The sequence below is a fragment of the Ceratina calcarata genome, unplaced genomic scaffold (assembly GCF_001652005.2).
Source record: "Ceratina calcarata isolate Rehan_Ccalc_2016 unplaced genomic scaffold, ASM165200v1 scaffold48.2, whole genome shotgun sequence".
NCBI lineage: Eukaryota > Metazoa > Arthropoda > Insecta > Hymenoptera > Apidae > Ceratina > Ceratina calcarata.
Genome location: NW_017172225.1, coordinates 1641647 through 1656479, shown reverse-complemented (window position 1 = coordinate 1656479; position 14833 = coordinate 1641647). Strand labels below are relative to the sequence as shown.

Below are 14833 nucleotides of genomic sequence, written 5' to 3'. Positions count from 1 at the left end.
CCCTTTTGCGATTACGGGAAGTAGCAGAAGTCTACATAGAGATTGGCGAACGATGTTAGCGAAGAGTTAAGACGGCAGTTGGCTCGAGGATTCATTTTTTTTTTTATCATTATCTGTTGTTACGGAAAGAGAGTTACATGGGTTTTTTGTCGGCGTACGCGTATGTGTGACCGTTCGCAGAATTTCAATGAGACGCGTGCGCGACCTCGTAAATCATGCCGAGCTCCCGTTGCTCCCCTGCGCGGTCTCCACCTTCGCCGAGCCAATGCTCTGCGCTCGAGTCGATGTCTCAGATTTAATTTCGTACTAACATAATTAGTCGGTGGCAAGCGTACAGCGGTTTCGCTCGGCTCGCAGCACCTGCCGCACGGATCTTCCTCGAAATCGTCTTTCCGCAGTCCTCGCTCTTTCTCACCCCGTCTCCCTCTCCGGCGTTCACCGCTTCCATCGTGCCCACCCGAGTTTCCCTCCATCCGGTCGGGTATCACGGGGATAAATCCGAGAAGCCAGCCACCGAAGCCGACTTTCAACGCCAATTAAAGTGTCCTTAAACGAGCCCGGCACGCGTCTCCTTGCAAACTCGACGAGACCGACGACCAAAAAAGACTCGAAACGTATACGCGACCCGACCCATTTCATATTACTTTTTCCACGAGGTCACGTCTATCAGGTGTTTCCTGCGGCCTACAGTTTTTGAAGACCATGTGGCCTTTACTAGGGCCACGTGAAAGAAGTTAGGTTTCACGGTTCAGGCGCGTTACAGAAACTTCAAACACGCTTCGACCTCGGTAATGATTAAGGAACGGCATTGTTATAAAAAAAAATGTTCATTTCCAAGCGAACCTTGAAGCAGTTTGCCCACGGCGTCGTCCAGCGAGCTGTTGTGCTCGTTGCTCGACGGGCCGGGTTCCGTTTCCGTCGCAGCCAACGCGACGCCGCTACCGTGATGAGCTTCCATCTCTCTTGCTGTCTCACGTATCGGCAGGTATCTACATCCGCGACGAGGACAACAGTTCTCTCTTTATTCGTTTCGACGAACGGGGAAACGGATTTCGGCGAATTGTCCGACTTATCGGTTTTATCGCGCACTCATTCACGTAGAACGCATCGTAAAGCACATATCCTGATCGCGAGAACGGAGTCGGATAATTAATCCGGGGGTTATCTGGGCGGTGATTTATCGTGAACGGACCCTCGTCCTTCCTCGAGCCGCGCGGTATCGACGTCGCATCGACTTCCGTCGCCCTCCACGTTATCTCATTCGACAAATATCGCCCACGCGCGTTCGTCGAACAAGACCCGAGTCCCGGTTCCGCGAATTCGATCTCTCGAACACTGAGAAAAACGAAGTGAAACTTTCGTACGGGTTCCGCTCGGTAACGCTCGCGACGAATCAAAGGAAACTCCGATGGGTGACTGACTAGAGAAGAGACACACGGACGCGGAGGACGTGAACGTTCGCCGAGGGACCGCACAGGTTGGTCCGCACGAAAGAGGCAGAAACGACGAGCACACGTCTGGCACACGCACCAAACGTTGGATGGTAGATCGCGGAGGCGGTTCCGTGGACCACCTCTACGTCTGGTGGGGGATATCTAGGATCTTGTTCCTTTTCTGTTCTTCCCGGCCCGGCTCTTCTCCACTGTGTATCCTTCGCACGGTCATCCTGTGCTGAAGAACCGTTCGATCAGGTTCCATCCGCCCCCGGTGTCTCGTTCAGTTTTTCATCGGAACTGGACGCGAATCGGTCATCTTATACGATCTTTATAAGTCGAAGAACTACATGGCTTTATTACTGTAATCACATGCTTGAAACAGCGTGTCGATTTACGTTAAGGCGTACTGCGGCACATTGTTCGACCGAATTAGAACTTTTTCCGTCTCGCGGATCATTGTTCCAAAGGTTGCGAGCTCTCGATCGGATCGGTCGCAGCGCGAATAAACAAGCGATCTATGTTGGGTACTCGATCCCCGCGAGCCGTATAATTAGATCGGAGCGAACGCGAGTTCGCGAAAAATAAGAGACTTACGGGGAATGCGAGGGCATAAATTCGGTTTGCGAGTAGAAGGATTCGTTCTTTTTCCCCGTGTCGTCGCGGTAGAATCACCGGTCGACAGTCCCGGGTCTCTCCGCGGAGCCTAATTATACAACGAATTTAATGAATGAGTGAGCTAGCAAAGACAGTGGCCCATACATGAGCATATATAAACCACGGTCAATGCCGTGTGGCGGCTTTTGTGCGAGATCAAAGGCGAGCCATCTTGCTCGCACTTTGCGGGATTAACCCGCGTAAACGCGCGCACTCAGCCTCTCGGAAATGCTCGAGACACTTGGACGGATCACGGATCGCTACGTTTTTATCCCGGTGTCGACGCGAGTCCAGCGCCTCGGGGAAACCTCGTCTTTTTTTCCCCGTTCACGTGCAGAGCGGCGAGAGGGTTGCACGTCGCGGAACGAACGTTCGACGGACACACGTACCCGGCTCCTTCGACCGAAGCCCGCGTTCAGTAGATTCAGTGGTTCGTACGTGTATCGCGGTGTGTTTAGGCAACGTTCGCCCGACTGATTAATCCGGCTGGAAACAAATGGAGTTACTCGACCAGTCCACTCGCATCGATTCCCTCGCGCGCTTTCTCGATCTCTCGATGCCCCGCGATACGTGCACGCGCGGTGCCGCGCGCTGCAACCGAATCGCGATTCAAATTTAGCCGACCGCGAACAATAATATTGATTTCAGCAAGCCGGAATTTTGCTCTTCCTGGGATAAACATCCCGAAGCGCACATGGCGCCAATATGTGGCTTCGTTCTCTCTCGAGCGGCGTGTGTACGCGAAGGAGAATTCGTTTCAGGGCCGCTCCGTTTCAGGAAACGCGCGTCGCGATTTACCCGGGACAAGGACCCGTCCTTTTCGATCGATCTTCGCCCACGTAAATCCTTCTCTGGCAGTGAGAAGTCATAGAATTTGATAACGCTTCAGGAACGGAGGGAGGGAGATAGGTACGGAGATGATCGAGACGAGAGGCATCGAGGAGCGTGGCAGATATAAAATAATGATTTCACCGATTCCCGGGGGTCCTGGAGTCGGAGTTGCGTCGGACACTTGAAAGGATACGAGGGGCAGCGAGAGACCTCTGGGTAACCGACATATGTAAGCCCCCCGGGTGGCGAGCGCCGCGACTCTCGGACCCCCAACGGTGACACGGACTACGGTACATTCTGCACCATCATCATCGAACCGGCACGATGTCATCGCGTAAGCTCGGTCGCGCGACGCCCCTCGTCCTTTAAATAAAGATCCGGTCCACCCGCTATTTCGAATCCTCTCCTACGGTGGACGCGGCCACGCGAAGAGACTCAATCGAACGAGTGCAAATTTATCGCATCGCCGAATCGTCGTTTTCGTCACGAGCGATCTATCATTCGTTTCGAACGGCGATGCGCATCGCGAAAATCGAGGAGACGGCAACGGCGTCGCTTCCGAGATCCCCGTGGCCGAATGCACCCGCCGTGATCGCATTTGGTGCATCGCCAGGAAAATTGCACGCTCCTCCTTGTGACGTCGTTATTGCCAACGGACGGTCGGCCAATCGCCGCCCCGGCGTGGGAGTAACGAAGAGAGAGGAAACACAGCCGAGAGAGACGGAAGGACACGCGTTGAGAGAAACGGTGAAACGAGAAGAGAGGTAGGTGGAACGATGAGGAACCCGATTGGTCCTACTCCCAGAGGATATCGTGGCCATACGGACCTCCGTTGCTGAAGAGAGAGCGAACGGAGCTGAGATACTTGGAGGGGCTGATAGTCGGCATCAAAACGATCGGATCGATCTGACTCTGCCTGGCCATCGGCGTCTCGACGTCGATATAAAAAACGGTCGATCGTTCATTCCTGAATTCGCCGACGCATACGTCTGTCTCGGTTCTGTTCGATCTACCAGGAAGCATCGTTCACCCGATTGCATATTTATTAAACAATTTAGACAGTTCTCCCAGAGAAAGTCGTGTCCCATCGTAATCGCGTATTTAAGTTCTAGCTGTTCGCCGTTGAAACCTCTCGGCGGAGCGTCCTCTCGGAGTTCCGTCGGGCGAACCGTCGACCCTTTCCCCTCGTCCCGGTGGCCTCATCGTCGAGAACGATCGCAAAGCAACAAGTGTTACCAGCTCCTCGGCCCGTCGCCCCGCCCCCAACCAGCAGCCGCCGCTACGCCGGGTCGGAGAGCGATCGGTGGAAACTGCCCTGAGGCGATACAACCACCTCACTCGAGCGCCGATCGCGCAAGCAACTAGAAATCCAGCACCCGCGGCTCGTTCCCGTATTATTCCAGTTTTCTCACTCGAGAAGAACCGCGATGTCTCTGGTCCCGACGCGTTTTGAACGGTGCTGATCGTTCGCCGAAAGATCGACGACGCTGTCCGCGAGGCACGCGCGTGTCAGGCATCGGTGTGTTACGTGAAAAGTATTCCCTTGGTGAACGATTGTTAGTGGAAACTCGTAAAAGGTCTCCGCGAGTGGCGAAAGGAAATAGAACATCGGAGAGTATTTCGGTGAGGGAAGCAGTTCCGAGAAGCGGCGAGAGAGCACGGTTTCGCGTAAACTCGGCTCCGTTCTGGGACGGCCGATAGCGGAAACGAACGTAAAAAGAGTAATACGGGTCGACGGCACAAAGAAGAACAGATTAGAATTGCCGTGGCTCGCGGCGACGCGAGAAAAAAGTCTCGGAGAAGATAGACGGAGAGGAGACCTCGACGCGTTCCCGACGGGCTCGGCCGCGTTCGCTTCTCGTAATCGAGTGCGAAATTAATTAAACGTGACAAACGTGCGCGCCGCTTCGATAGCGCGAGGCGAGAGAAAAAGCAGGAGCGATCGCAGCTGAGAACGAATAGACAAACGGAAGTGACGTGTGTTTCGAACGATAAAATGATCGTCGCGACCGAACGAACGGACGCTCGGTAACGCGAGACCCGTTGGACGATGAACGCTCGATGAATTAGATTTCGTGCGATCACACACAGTTCCCTCGAAGAGAAGAAGCGGAAGAAGAATCGGGAAGATGAACGACGTCATGGCGGAGGCATCCGGGTCTATTTCGTCGAGTAACGCAGCGACGAATCCCAGCAGCAACGCCGGTATCTTGAACAGCAACAAAGCGTCAGCTGTCACGGTTGCTGTGAACGCGAACGGCGGCGAGAGGATCAGCGCGGCGGTCACCAAAGTTCTCCAGGGGTACGACTGGACCCTGGTACCCGTCGCTACCAAGTGAGTCGACGATTGAACGGGGGCCTACACGAATTTCGTAATACGCGGCGGTCCGAAATGATCTCGCAATCTCGTTTCAAAGGGTCGAGCGTCGGTTTCACTTTTGGTCGGTCGCGGAGTTCCTCGTGTTCCTTGGTATTTAGCAAGCGTCGTTAACGAAGGCGCGTTTTAACGCCAAGCGTTTAACGCGACGGCGGAAAAGGCGAGGGAAAAAGGAGACGGGCGAGAGAGCGAGAGAGAACGAGGGGCGTAAAAGCCGTAACCGCGGCTCGGCGTACGAGTCTTAAAAATACGTAACGCTAACTCAATTATGACGCACTGGTTTCCACGGCTTGGGAAACGGCTCATGGAAAAATGTCCTCGCCTGCCAATTAACGCAAATTAGCTAATTAATGCCCGATCTCTCGTCGGTCCCTCCCTCCTCCTTCTCTTCTTCCCTTGTCGTCCCGAGATCGCGGCTCGTGGGAAGCGGAGAAGCTCTCGCAAAGGACGATTCGCGATTAGAGGAAACGAGACTTATTATTTTTTTCGCCCGCGTATCGATAGAAGGGGACGAATTAATGGCCGGCCGATCTCGTTGCGCCATAACGACGATCGTTACGATTCGATAAAATCAAACCGCGGCTCGAGAAGGTGACGTAACCCGTTTTCCATCGAACGCGCTACATCAGATCGATTTCGGGGCACGTACTTGGATCACGCGCATATATATACACACATATATTTAATATCATTTAGGTGTACGTAAATAGGTGTAGCCTCACGGAAAATTTCCCGACTGCGACTGAGATCTCCGAGCGTGTATCGCTATGCGCGTCGGCTTATCGCGCTAACCCTCAATTATACGGGGTTATCTCGGGGTAGCTAAAGGGGGTACGATGTTTATTTCCGACGATAGGGCCCGATAAAATCGACTAGTCTTAATTCCCATGGAACCCATGAGAATGCAACCGAGACCATTATTGCGCATTTCCTTCTCTGTTTGCTCTTCCACGTTTCCCCTCCACCGGCGTTCGATCATCGACTCGCGCGTTACACGATTGTTTATCCAGTCGAAACAAGAGCATGCCTACCGACGAGTGACGGTCTCGTTCGGAATCTTATAATTCTTGCACAACGGGAATAGGCAGGAGAGTCGACGACGTTCGCATCTGTCGCGTCCTCGCGGTGCCACGCCTACGCATCTCGTTGCAACGTAAAGCCAAGTACCCGACCACGTAAACGAGGTGCAAAGGCAAGAAGATTTTTTGCGTATCTAGGTAAACCGCGTGCGTACAGCGTAGTGACTCGCGACTCCCGTGAAAACCCTTGTTAGTGGCCCCGCGCTAATTACCAACGAACGGCTCCCCGGGTTTACACACGGATTTAACGCCCCTCTTATTTCAAAGAGGCCGAAATAGGTACCTACATACGAGCATCGTTTCTCGGATTCTTCCCTCGACTCCTCACCCATGAGCGTATCCGTTTTTTCCAAACTCTCTTTACGGAGCCCGGCGAGAAAGTAAGACCGATTTTACGAGAAGGGGAGATTCAAGTAAATTCGTACGATCGAACAATTTGAAGCCTCGAGACGATCGATGCGAGGGGTAGATCGGGATTCGTGTCAAATGTAAAGTCGCAGCCTCTGTATTTTCTCGTCGAACGTTCAATCCTGGTAAACCGTTGTGCCCTTCGTCGGCCGAGGTTCGGCTCTCGAGACTCGGGGCTCGATTGATCCCAGAAAGAAAACAGCGCGAGGAAGGCTTGTGCACAGCAATCACGTCAGTCACGTCGATCCCCGGGCTGGACGAGGCAACGGTTTTATGAAGTCATCTTCTAGGAAAGAAAGGGATACGTCCATTCCTGCTCGTCACCCGTTGGCAGTGCCAGTGTTATTTTAAGGCCGGTTTTAAGCGTGCCGCGTATCCCCCCGGATGACCCGGGCGGCCGTAGTACCCCTGATTATTTTCTCCGGGGTGCAAGTCACCAAAACCGCGGGCGCGGCTCCTCGTATTCTCTAGTTTCTCGCGACGGCTCCGGCTCCGTTTGAAGAAAACAATCGCTTCCAATGAAGATAATGTCCTCAAATTGCAGGGGTTCCGGCGATAAAAGAGCAACGCACGTCAAGAGACCGATGAACGCGTTCATGGTGTGGGCCCAGGCAGCCAGGAGGATACTCGCCGATCAGTATCCTCAGCTTCACAACGCGGAGCTCTCCAAGACGCTGGGGAAATTGTGGCGGTGAGTCCTTACAACTTTTAACTTTTTTCTGTCCAAGTATATTTGAAAAGTCTGTCTTTCGCAAGCGAGTGAAAAATGTCGAGTCTCTCAAATCGTTCGAAGATGTTAAACGAATTTGTTCAACTTTTGAGAAATTTATCGTATTTCTAAAAACTACGAGAAAGATACGATAAATTAAGGTGTCTAGCTCGGCTCCAGGAACTCCGTTTCGCTGGAGCAACGGACCACGCGACCACTTGTTGCCGCGTTCTATTTTTACAGCCGAATTGGCGAGGAGCCTTTTTTCCTTCGAACATGTTCTTACCACGTGGCGCCAGCGCTACACGTGTTACGATCGTCCCCGGTTGACAAACGCCCGCGTACATTGTTGTTGAAAGGGTCGCTGGCCCCCTTTCGAGTCTCTTAATATTCGATAAAAATCCGTCCGCGCCGAATGGCAAGCGGCGCGTGACGAATCGAACGCCGACGGAAGAGAAAATCTGTGCTCTTCTCTCGTTGTGAAAGTCGCGGACCGCGTCCGAGGAGGATATTCCGTTTCCTGATCGCGACTAACGAGGTGCCCCGGCGGGACCCGAGTGCAGATGATCACAGAACGCCGCGCATCGAACGGAACCCCTGCGGTGAATCATTTTACAATCCCTCTCGACCGCGATTTCGATCGCCGATACCCTCGGTGACTCGACGTCAAAATAGAGCGCGAGGGCACGTGCAATCTTTAAATTTCTACCGGTATGGCAACGATTAATTAGCACCTTGACCTGAAACCGCGTTAGCACCGGCTACCGCAGGGACGTAAAGCTCCCTCGTACCGTGCGTTGGAAAATCGTCGAGCAAAATCGGTTTCGATTTAATCGCTCGTAGACGATTACGGTTCACACGCGATTGGATGGCTATACAGCCGTCAGAAGAGGCTGGAACGAGAGCGTTTCTATCACCGTGTACGATACACTCGAGGAGTATAAATGGGAGGTCTGGTTAGTGTTTCTCGCCGCGTGGACTCTTAAGGGCGCAGCTCACGGACACACGCGCGCACACACGCGTGGACCGCGTTCGGCTTCGTCGTGGCTCGAAACGCATCTCGCTCCGTCTCGTCGTGTTAGTCTTTAATTCCTCGTGTTTATGTTCCCACTGGGCTCGTAAAGCCCCGAGAGACTGAGAGACCGATAAGCTTTTCCGGTGTCGGCCGCGAGACCTCGGCTATTCCACGTTCCGTGAATTCGTTTCGCCCTAAAAATTATTCTCGTAGCACCACTTCACGGCCACTCGGGATCCTTCGAAAAATCTCGATTTTCATTGTTCCGCGTGCGCTCAAGTGCCCGAGAGAGAGAGAGAGAGAGACCCTGTCTTAGGTGTCACACTTGAAAAATCGGTCTTGACTCCTCATGGAGTTTAGTAAACGCGCGACGGACATCGGAACGCTGAGAGCCGAGGCCCTCGAACCAGCCGCCGTCGTTTTTAAACCGTTTCGTACGTCGGGAAAGAGAAACCCCATCTGGTCAATGGACTTTGCCTTGGGTAGTTTTTTTCGTCAGTACGATAGAGAGCGGATCGTCGTCGCAGCCTCTCTTTTTCCTAGCCAGATGCAACGCAGGGTCAGCCAATTTAAATCTGCCTCGCTCGCGAGACATCCACCGCGTGTCATTTACGCTCGTCGAACTGCTCGCGCGAATCTCACAGAGTCGTACCTTAAGGATCTCGATTTTATTTCAACGCCCCACTAAACGATGACCGGGCCAAGATTGAAACGTTGCTTCCGTCAGATAAGATGGATTTACCTGTTCGTCACCGGTGTTATTTGCACGAGGCTGGGAGGCCAGAAGGGGCAGGTTCGGAAAAATTCACCTGACGGGGACAAGGCGTTTATTGTGATCCTTGGGGGCCCTTTATCTGCGGCAGGAACCGGCCGGCAGCTGTTAGCACGCGCCAAGGATGAACCGAGCCTATCTGTTTTCGTTTTGTCGACAAACACCGCGGTCTAATATCCTCGAACGCGCGCGATACCTTTCGAGCCGGAAGAAAACGGACAAGATTTATTTCCGACGCCTACACCTGGCCGCTTCTTGGAGATATCGATAGTAGCCTCGCGACTCACTCCTTTTCGCAAACACCATAATCCTTCTATAAAATCGTTGAGCCTCTGCGTGTTTAATATCGTCATTGGATTACTTACGCTCGAGTAAACATGGATTTATAATAATTCTCCGGTGCACGTCCGATTGCAGATTGCTCTCAGATAACGACAAGAAGCCGTTCATCGAAGAGGCCGATCGTCTCCGCGTGATTCACAAGCGCGAGCACCCGGACTACAAGTACCAACCCCGGCGCCGAAAGCAGAACGGACCCTCCGGCAGGGAAAGTTCGCCGTCGCGGAACCAAAGCAACAACGTCACGTTCAACGTGTCCAGGTCCTTGAAACAGGAGGACACGAGCCCCAGGGGTGTGCAAGGTCCCAACTCGCCCCAAAGCGGGGTTAGCTCGTCACCTCCGACTACCCCTAATCAAGGCTTGTCCCCGCCGACTCCTCCTACTACGCCTCGTGGACAGCATTACGTCAATCAGGTATACTAATCGTTTCGAAATATTTAACTAATAAATTGCAGATTTTATGTACTTATAAGTAATTTAAGTAGCACCCTATTATTGTTTTTGAACGATAAGAGAAATTCCTGTTTGAATTTGATTTAAAAATAAAAATCTATTAATTGTAAGAATTGTAAAGGAGAGAAAAAATTGAATTCGCAGGGGAATCAGCCGCAACCGAGCGGCACGGTGTACCAGCCAGATTTGGCGATCGGTTCGTCGAGCGAGTCGCCGCATCAGCAGCAACCCGGTGCCGATTTCCGGTACATGGAAGTCGGTGACGGACTGCCGATCGAGGAGGGTCAGCTGAACGGGCTCGGAAGCCTGGGCGGCGTTGGTCTTATTCCATTGAATCTGCAGGAGTGCGAGGTCGAGAGCAACGAGCTGGACCAGTATCTCCGTCCTCAGATACCACCGGTGCACGTGGCTCCAACCACCACCACCTCCTCCCAGTGGATATTCAACAGGTAATTCCTCTGAACTTATATAAAACTGGATACCCACGTGTCATCGTATCATCGTTACGCATCGTTGCACCGCCGCGTGTTAAAATTGACTTTATCATCGACATAAAATTAATGATAATAATTATATTACAGTGAAACGTTTTGTTTGCTATGGAAGAGTATATCGTTTTTCGTTTTTCAGATACGACGAGGAGATCGAGAGACCGAACAAGCGACACTGCTCGGAGCAGGCAATCGCAGAGGCTTCTTGGGAGGATCGAGCGCAGGCGGACATAGTCAGATACCACGAGCTTCAACCGCCTCTCCCTTCCATGCAATACATATCCTCCTCCCATAATCCGCACTATTCCCACGCGAGCACGCAGATGAGCCACCCCCACGTATCCACGTCCTACGCGCAGTACCAACGTTACGTACCTGGCATCGAAACCTGGCCGCACTATATGTAGGGACGCGCGTGACAGCGCCTCGGCCAATTCGGTCTGCGGCGTCAGTTCGACGGAGATCGGATTCGAGAACGTTTAATTTGTCGAACCCGATCGAAGAGCATGCGTGTGTGTGTCTGTATGAAACGAATTTTTTGGTGGCGAACCGCGGTCGAATCGGCGCGGTGAGAAAAGCGCGCAGAGCCACGATCTTACTCCATGACATCATTCCATGACAGCCGGCCATTCCAAAGCGCAGAATTTCAGGCTAAACAAACAGGCCGCTCGATACGGTGCCCCGCCGCGTGATCTAAATATAATAATATATGTATACGGCGGGTGAAGTATAAACTGGCCGCACTGCGAACGTGCCGGCACGCTCTTCAAATAAACTTGCGAAATTCGATCGGTCGTAGACCAGACGAATAATCGAGGAGGTCACAATGTAATGAACGTGCGAGGGCAGGACGGCGGATCTCGTCGCTCCTTCGGATGTGCGCGGGTGTACGTTTCGAGCGGCGATCGAAGAAGCACGCTGTAGATCGGTAATTAACGCAGAGGATACTAACAAAACACCGTAATCGATAGTCGTGCTTTTGTACTTACAAAAATAAAACTATTGCATTGTTACGTACCTATATCTATTTATCGCGCCGCCTATATAAGACAAAGTGTAGAGCGTGTAGAATCAGATAGCGCGCGAATGAAAACTCTAATTTATAAGTACGACGGTATATTTGAAAGTTTCTAGGAATAAAGAGGAAAATTATTTCGAGATGAAATACATCGTTGAAACCACCTTCTCCCTCACACGTCTCCGAACAAAGCGCTTAGACTTTTTTTTGCGCAACTCTCGGTTCGCGTAAAAGAGCCGACAAATATTTGATCGGTTCGTTGAATTGGGGTGTTGCGAGAGAGCTCAGAACCGCGAATGGACCGTTTCAAGTTTCCCAGAGCAAACAGGCCTTATCGCGGGAGTATCCGTCCAACGGGGAACGTGGGAACGGTCGCGACGCGACTTTTATGCCACTTATCCGCGTTAGATTAAGAGCTGGCCGGCCAGGTCTTTGTCGTTCCTCGGCTTTGAAATTTAAATCGATATCGAGCGCGAACACGCCACGCGCGAGTTCCACCGTATCTCTGAAACTCTTTTCCCCACGTTTCGAGGAGGGAAACTCGCTCGGTTACCGCGTAGAAATAACCGATGCCGTCATCGCGTCGTATTTTGATCGTGTTCGTCGTCGACGCACGGCGATATCGGGGTGACGGTGTAATTTTTTCCGAGCAAAAACTAGCTGGAGGAAAAAGCTGACGAGAGTCAGCCTGTCACAGCTGTTCGCCTCGCGTCTCCGCCGAGATATCCCGCCGAGATTCGCCGTCGGCGTTAGGAACTTCATAAAATTATCGATGGCGCGTGTGTCTTGACCCCGGAAGCGACTCGGTCCTGTACAATAGATCCCATTCAGGACTAGATCCAGTTTATCTGTCAGTTTTCGGGGACGCACCTTTTATCGCGGTCGATTTTCAAAATCCTTCCGCGAACCGGAGGAAATAAATATGAGAGAAATGTCGAAATCGCGTCGACCGGCCCGGACACGAAACCAAATCACCGGACAAAGAGGCATTCAGTTATAAATTATCGGGCGGTACCGTCGATATAATTAATTTACTCGGAGCTCGTCTCTCCTCGGTGCTGATCACCGGCGTGCTTTTAATCTCGGAATCCATAAATATCGCGATGCTCCGAACGACGGATCGTCGAAGGAATTCTCGTCCTTCGCCTTCTTCTTTTTAATGTCCGGCCAGACGCAGTTTTTCCGACGATCAAAATTAATCAGTATCGTCGATGACTGTTTCGTGAACGCGTGCTCGAAAATCGGAGTACGTTGACATCATTTCGGATTCAGTGTACGATGTAAATATTTGCCAGGAGAGCGAGAGCAGATAGTATCGATAAATTTTTTGACAGTTCGGGCATTATTCGGTGCACGGCACAAAGAGTCGTAAACCGTTACGCAGCTGTCCCGATTCCTCCCTATTATCGCTCGGTTATATATTTTCCTTGCTATCCATTCATCGGAATCTCGACGCGAGCCACGCGAGACACCAGATACGCGCTCTGGTCTAATCTCGATAATGCCCAGCCAACCCTTTGCTCGCTGCTCCCTCGCTCTTCTCCGAAGTCACGGGAATAAAATCGTTCCGTTCGGCCGTCGGCCGTTGACGGACAGCGATCGCATCGTGAGGCCCCCTTATCGCGCTCCTCCAATCGTATCCCTAATTAGTGGAATAATTAGCGCATTTCGAATCTCGCATCGTTCTCTTCATTTTGCGTCGACGCGTCGCCTGCGATTTCGTTTCTGTACCTGGATATCCCATGAATCAACAGCTCTATGCGAGACGCCGCGTTCTCCAGGGGAGCATCAAATCTAATCGAATCGAGCGTACACAGAGCAAGGAAGGGTGACCGGCCACGTGTGAATCTCACCGAGGATGCATACCCATACTCGGTCGGTTCCCTCAGGAACCCCGCGGCCGATACTCAATAGTAAGTCAAATATAGTTTATCATCGCGGCACCGTGATAATTACGCGACGGTGATATCGATAAACCTCAGATCGCTAGTTTTACGTCGACGTTCCTCGACTTATAAGTCAAATCTTTGAATTTCGCTTCCTATATAGAAAAGACGTCGTTTCCAAGATATTTTGCTACCTCTTACGCTATCATGTTCGCCTAACACAAAGTTCGAATCCCCGATTCCTCTTAAAAATTGGTTTTGTTAATAAGAGAACATAATCAGGCAAGAGGTATTTACGAATTCCTGGAAATGTCTTCATCAAACTTGAAAGGCTGTTAGACAGATCTTTCTTGATTTCCGTCCAATTCAGAGTAGTAGAAACAAAGTTACAGATTTACAAGTTCACGCCATTAACAATCTACGAATGACCACTTAATGACAATGATTGTAAGATTGAGAACTCGTTCAACTGACGCAGGAACTCGAGACGAGACCGATGGGTTTTAATTCATCCCTGTATTTCAAACCATCCCTGAGATATGAGATTTCAATGTCCGAGCGCTCAGGGAATTCCCTTGGGATCTGTCTCCGCTTCTGTTCTTCGAATGAAAGGGTTACTTCCTGGAAATCCGTCGCAGGCGCCGTCTGGCTGTCTGACCGGAGTGGGGTAGGTCCGTAACTGGGTCAAGGTGCGAAGAGGACGGCAATAGTGGCGCCGAAAAAATTAGTTGTCTTTACGCGACGATATCTCCGAGCCCGGAAAACGGATTAGAACGAATTAAACGGTATTCAAAAAACAAAGCTTTTGCATTCTTAACAGTGCAAACCGCACTTTGATACACTTATTTGTTACGAAGTTGTACAGGATTGAAGTTACTGAATTTTTAGAAGATTGGTAGAGGAGTGAAAAAAAATTGGCTTTATTAAAAATAAAATGAGGTTTCAAAGCGGCAGCTTTCCCAGTTCTACTCGTGGTTGGGATCGTTTCATTCAATCATCATTTTTTACAGAGTTACAAACCATTGAAGTTTGTAATTATACATGTACATATGTCGTGTAGCATTCCGTTCCTTGGTCCGAAGGTTTGCTTAGCTCTCCATTATTTTATATTCCTATCAACGAGTCGAGGATCCAAGCAGGAGAGCAGACCTCGTGAAAGTGGCACGAACTAAATCCGCGATCACTCTATACTCCTGTTAACAAATCGCGATTTTAAATTACAATAGCCACGACAGAAGTTATACTAATCGAGCCAGACGTTAAATTAAGGATGTATTGGCTATACAGTCAATCTCAAAAGCTTATGCACTTTAGAAACGCATTTTTAAAAAAAAACCAGACGTCGGAAGAACACTGCTAATAAT

At 51.1% G+C, this 14833-nt stretch overlaps 2 protein-coding genes across 6 annotated transcripts in view; one reads left to right on the top strand and one right to left on the bottom strand.

Annotated features, from left to right (window-relative positions):
- LOC108627811 (transcription factor Sox-8) overlaps positions 1 to 14833 on the bottom strand; it is a 37594-nt gene that overhangs the window by 2586 nt on the left and 20175 nt on the right. The window contains exon 1 of one of the 3 annotated variants that reach the window (XM_018029304.2): positions 844 to 1460. The exons of the other annotated variants lie outside the window; for them this stretch is intronic. Coding sequence (XP_017884793.1) covers positions 844 to 958 — 115 coding nt within the window. The 5' untranslated portion in view covers positions 959 to 1460. Of the gene's footprint in view, positions 1 to 843; positions 1461 to 14833 lie in introns of those variants that run through there. 3 annotated transcript variants of the gene reach the window in all.
- LOC108627809 (transcription factor SOX-9) lies at positions 4255 to 11704 on the top strand. 3 transcript variants are annotated; one of them, XM_026816028.1, is made up of 5 exons: positions 4255 to 5256; positions 7348 to 7476; positions 9699 to 10035; positions 10219 to 10523; positions 10705 to 11704. In XM_026816028.1, the coding sequence occupies exons 1-5, from the start codon at positions 5051 to 5053 to the stop codon at positions 10970 to 10972; spliced, it is 1245 nt and encodes a 414-aa protein (XP_026671829.1). In that variant the 5' UTR covers positions 4255 to 5050; the 3' UTR covers positions 10973 to 11704. The 3 variants fall into 3 exon arrangements, with proteins under 3 accessions (XP_026671829.1, XP_017884789.1, XP_026671830.1); XM_018029300.2 differs by having other exon boundaries at positions 7330 to 7476; XM_026816029.1 differs by lacking the exon at positions 4255 to 5256 and adding an exon at positions 6578 to 6656 and having other exon boundaries at positions 7330 to 7476.

What these genes read in the sequence shown, in the direction of transcription:
- LOC108627809 (XM_018029300.2), top strand. Translation starts at nt 5,051, where the DNA reads ATGAACGACGTCATGGCGGAGGCATCCGGGTCTATTTCGTCGAGTAAC. An exon ending in CTGGTACCCGTCGCTACCAA is followed by an intron (nt 5,257 to 7,329) that starts GTGAGTCGACGA and finishes CTCAAATTGCAG; the next exon opens with GGGTTCCGGCGATAAAAGAG. An exon ending in TCCCAGTGGATATTCAACAG is followed by an intron (nt 10,524 to 10,704) that starts GTAATTCCTCTG and finishes TTCGTTTTTCAG; the next exon opens with ATACGACGAGGAGATCGAGA.